The sequence below is a fragment of the Priapulus caudatus genome, unplaced genomic scaffold, assembly GCF_000485595.1.
Source record: "Priapulus caudatus unplaced genomic scaffold, Priapulus_caudatus-5.0.1 Scaffold121, whole genome shotgun sequence".
Lineage (NCBI taxonomy): Eukaryota > Metazoa > Priapulida > Priapulimorpha > Priapulimorphida > Priapulidae > Priapulus > Priapulus caudatus.
In genome coordinates, this window is record NW_014577182.1 from 14,676 (window position 1) to 17,536 (window position 2,861).

General features: G+C 48.3%; 1 protein-coding gene across 1 annotated transcript; it reads right to left on the minus strand.

Annotated features, from left to right (window-relative positions):
- Window positions 1-1,580: 1,580 nt before the first annotated feature.
- LOC106805618 (uncharacterized protein K02A2.6-like) lies at window positions 1,581-2,645 on the minus strand. Its single transcript, XM_014807303.1, has one exon. The coding sequence runs from the start codon at window positions 2,643-2,645 to the stop codon at window positions 1,581-1,583; it is 1,065 nt and encodes a 354-aa protein (XP_014662789.1).
- Window positions 2,646-2,861: the final 216 nt, after the last annotated feature.

The window sequence follows — 2,861 nt, forward strand, 5'->3', positions numbered from 1 at the left end:
ATAAGCCACCCCCATCCAGTTCAGCCAGACGGGGGATGTAGTGATTACCGGGGATTGACCATATGACTCCCACGCGTGTGGGTTTACGAGGCTAAGAAGCGGTCGGTGATAAAGAAGGCGGGGGCTGCATAACCGATCGGACCAAGTTCATGAGGCACGCCAAGTAGACCCGACTGCTCGGACATAAAGGCACGCTCTTCTAGTAAGACCTCGTATATTTGTGTGTTGCGACCTTCATATTCGTGTTCATCATAACACAAAACATACACCAACCAAAAGCTCGGATCCAGCTGCCACAGAATAAGCGAACTTTACATTGCAGCTTCATGTATAAGTCGCACTTAGTACGACAACCCTTACTGCTGAAGGGTCATGGTCGTATCACCGCGTACTCGAACGATGAATATGTGCTGAGATGGTCTATGTCCCCCGGGTAACCGCCGGAAGCTCCTCTGGTACGCCGTCGTATACCCGACACCAGTGCTCTGAAACCTAAGAACAAGAAAATGTGGTGTCCTGGCGACAACCCAGGACATCAAAATCCGGTTGCTTCGCAACAATTTCTGGTTGCCCAAAAAAATATCGAATCCTATTTTCAATGCACATAACTCATACTGGTCAGCACAAACACCCAAAAACTACTGGGTAGCCAGAATTTTTTTTAAACAACGGGGGGCCAAAAAAACAGCGAACTGCGCAACAATAGTTGGATCTGACTTAACTATTTTAATGGCTCTCTCCGCCTCCCCTGTCCACATAGCTCCTCTACCTTCTCCTGCAATCTTATTGTTTTTCGGGTGGTGGCCATTGCGAAACAGCGACATTTCTGTTTCATCTGTCTCTGCTCACCAAGCATATGTACATCGTGTTCAGCATGGTGATCTAGGATTGCGGCAGGGAAGGGGTTGAGGAAAAATCAAGGCGCGGGGTATGGGTCCTCCCCCCAGGAAAATTTCGATAAATGAGATCGCAGGAGATTGGTATTTGCGGGCACTTTGAGTACATGTACAGCCTTCATTCTGAATACGACAAATTATCGCTTTTTTTTAAAACTTCGGATCCCAACATGGAATACACGCCCCACACTGTTGTTGTGTTTTGCTATGGCAAGTAGCCATCGCACAATTTCAAAAAGTAATCAAATGGCATAAAAATGACCCAAATGTAGGGCTGGAACTTTAGGTTTGCTGGTTCCAAATCGATTCACCTCTCACTCACATCAGAAGAACCTGACATATACCAAGTGTTGGAAATAGGCAGCTGTATGCATCGCTTTGCGGCCACAGCATAGATTAATGCGGGCCCGCGCAGGCTCATAAAGTGCCTGTGAGAACCCGCCCTGAAAAAACAGTAAAATAAAGTAACGTTTTGGTCACTTTTTCTTGGTTGTCCACCGCGACAATGTTCTGCGACTCGGTTCAGGCTTGTCCGGCGCAAGACATTCCTGGTTGTCTCGACAACCGGGACAACGCTTACTTGCGAGGCACCTGCGGAAGCGGTACCCTTTGTAACTATACTCATATCCGAACCCGTACCGTCACCTACTCCACCTAACAGCGATCTAGGGAGTCGCCTACGCGCTACTCTCGTAACCCNTCCAGCTGTGTCGTAACATCAGCCGGCTCCTTCGACGTAGTCGGAACTACCAGCTCACCAGTTGTGGGCTTACCTACAGCCGTAGGCACATGAGTCACCTTTTCATTTCCAAAAGCGTCATTGGCTCTAGAAACTCGCAAGAACTGTCTGTTACGTTTATATGTTCTACCGTTGCTAGCCGTCACCTCATAAGTTCTGCTTTTGAGCTGTTTAGTGACCGTAGCGGGCTTCCACTCTTTTAACCCTGTCTGAATCGGTTGCATCCTGACCGTGTCACCGACCTTCAATGGTGGAAGATGATGTCTGAACTCATTTTTACGCTGGGCCAGCGTTGCTCGCTTGTCGTCCATTTTAGTAACTACGGCATCCTGGTACGTTGGTCTTAATTTGTCTAGCGTAGTTGGAAACATAGTTTTAGTCCTCCTGCCCACAAGTCTCTGTGCCGGGCTAGTCTGGAGACTCTCCGTTGGTGTGTTTCTTAGGTTGAGCAGTCCGAGATAGGGGTCCTCTCTAGATGCCTTACATTTCCGCATGCGTTTTTTCGCTGACTTTACCGCTGCCTCAGCAGCTCCATTGGCCTTGCTATTCCCTGGGCTTGTCATTTCATGTGTAAAACCCCATGTTGTGCTGAATGTTCTAAACTTCTTCGAGTTGTACTGAGGTCCACTGTCAGTAATAACCGTGTCAGGTATGCCATGTCGGGCGAAATGATGTTTTAGCTTGTCTATGACCGCCGCAGAGCCTGTGTCAATGAGGTAGTCAATTTCAAAGAACTTGCTGTAGTAGTCAACCGTGACCATATATGTTCTACCCTCAAAGGACAACAGGTCAGAGCCAACCTTCTCCCACGGACGGCCTGGAACTTCATGCATGAACAATGTTTCAGGTCCTTGCCTGTCACTGTATGTAGCACACACATTGCATGCTTCAACATGCTGGCGAATGTCAGCCGACATTCCCGGCCAGAAAACTAACTCACGTGCCCTCCGTAGACAGGAGTTGATGCCCATGTGTCCAGCATGTACCTTGCGTTTGATATCCGCCCGCATGGACCTTGGGATAACTACTCTCTCACCTTGAAGTATGATATATACCGTCTTGAACCGAAAGTTCGTCTCTGTAGTTGAAAAACGGAGTGATTGTAGGTGGTAACCGTGATTTGTCATCTGGCCATCCTTTCATGATTGTGCTCTTGAGTTCTGTAAACGTCTGATCCTTTTCCGACGCTACCCGAATCTCCTCCAAACGGCCCCTCCTGATGGGAG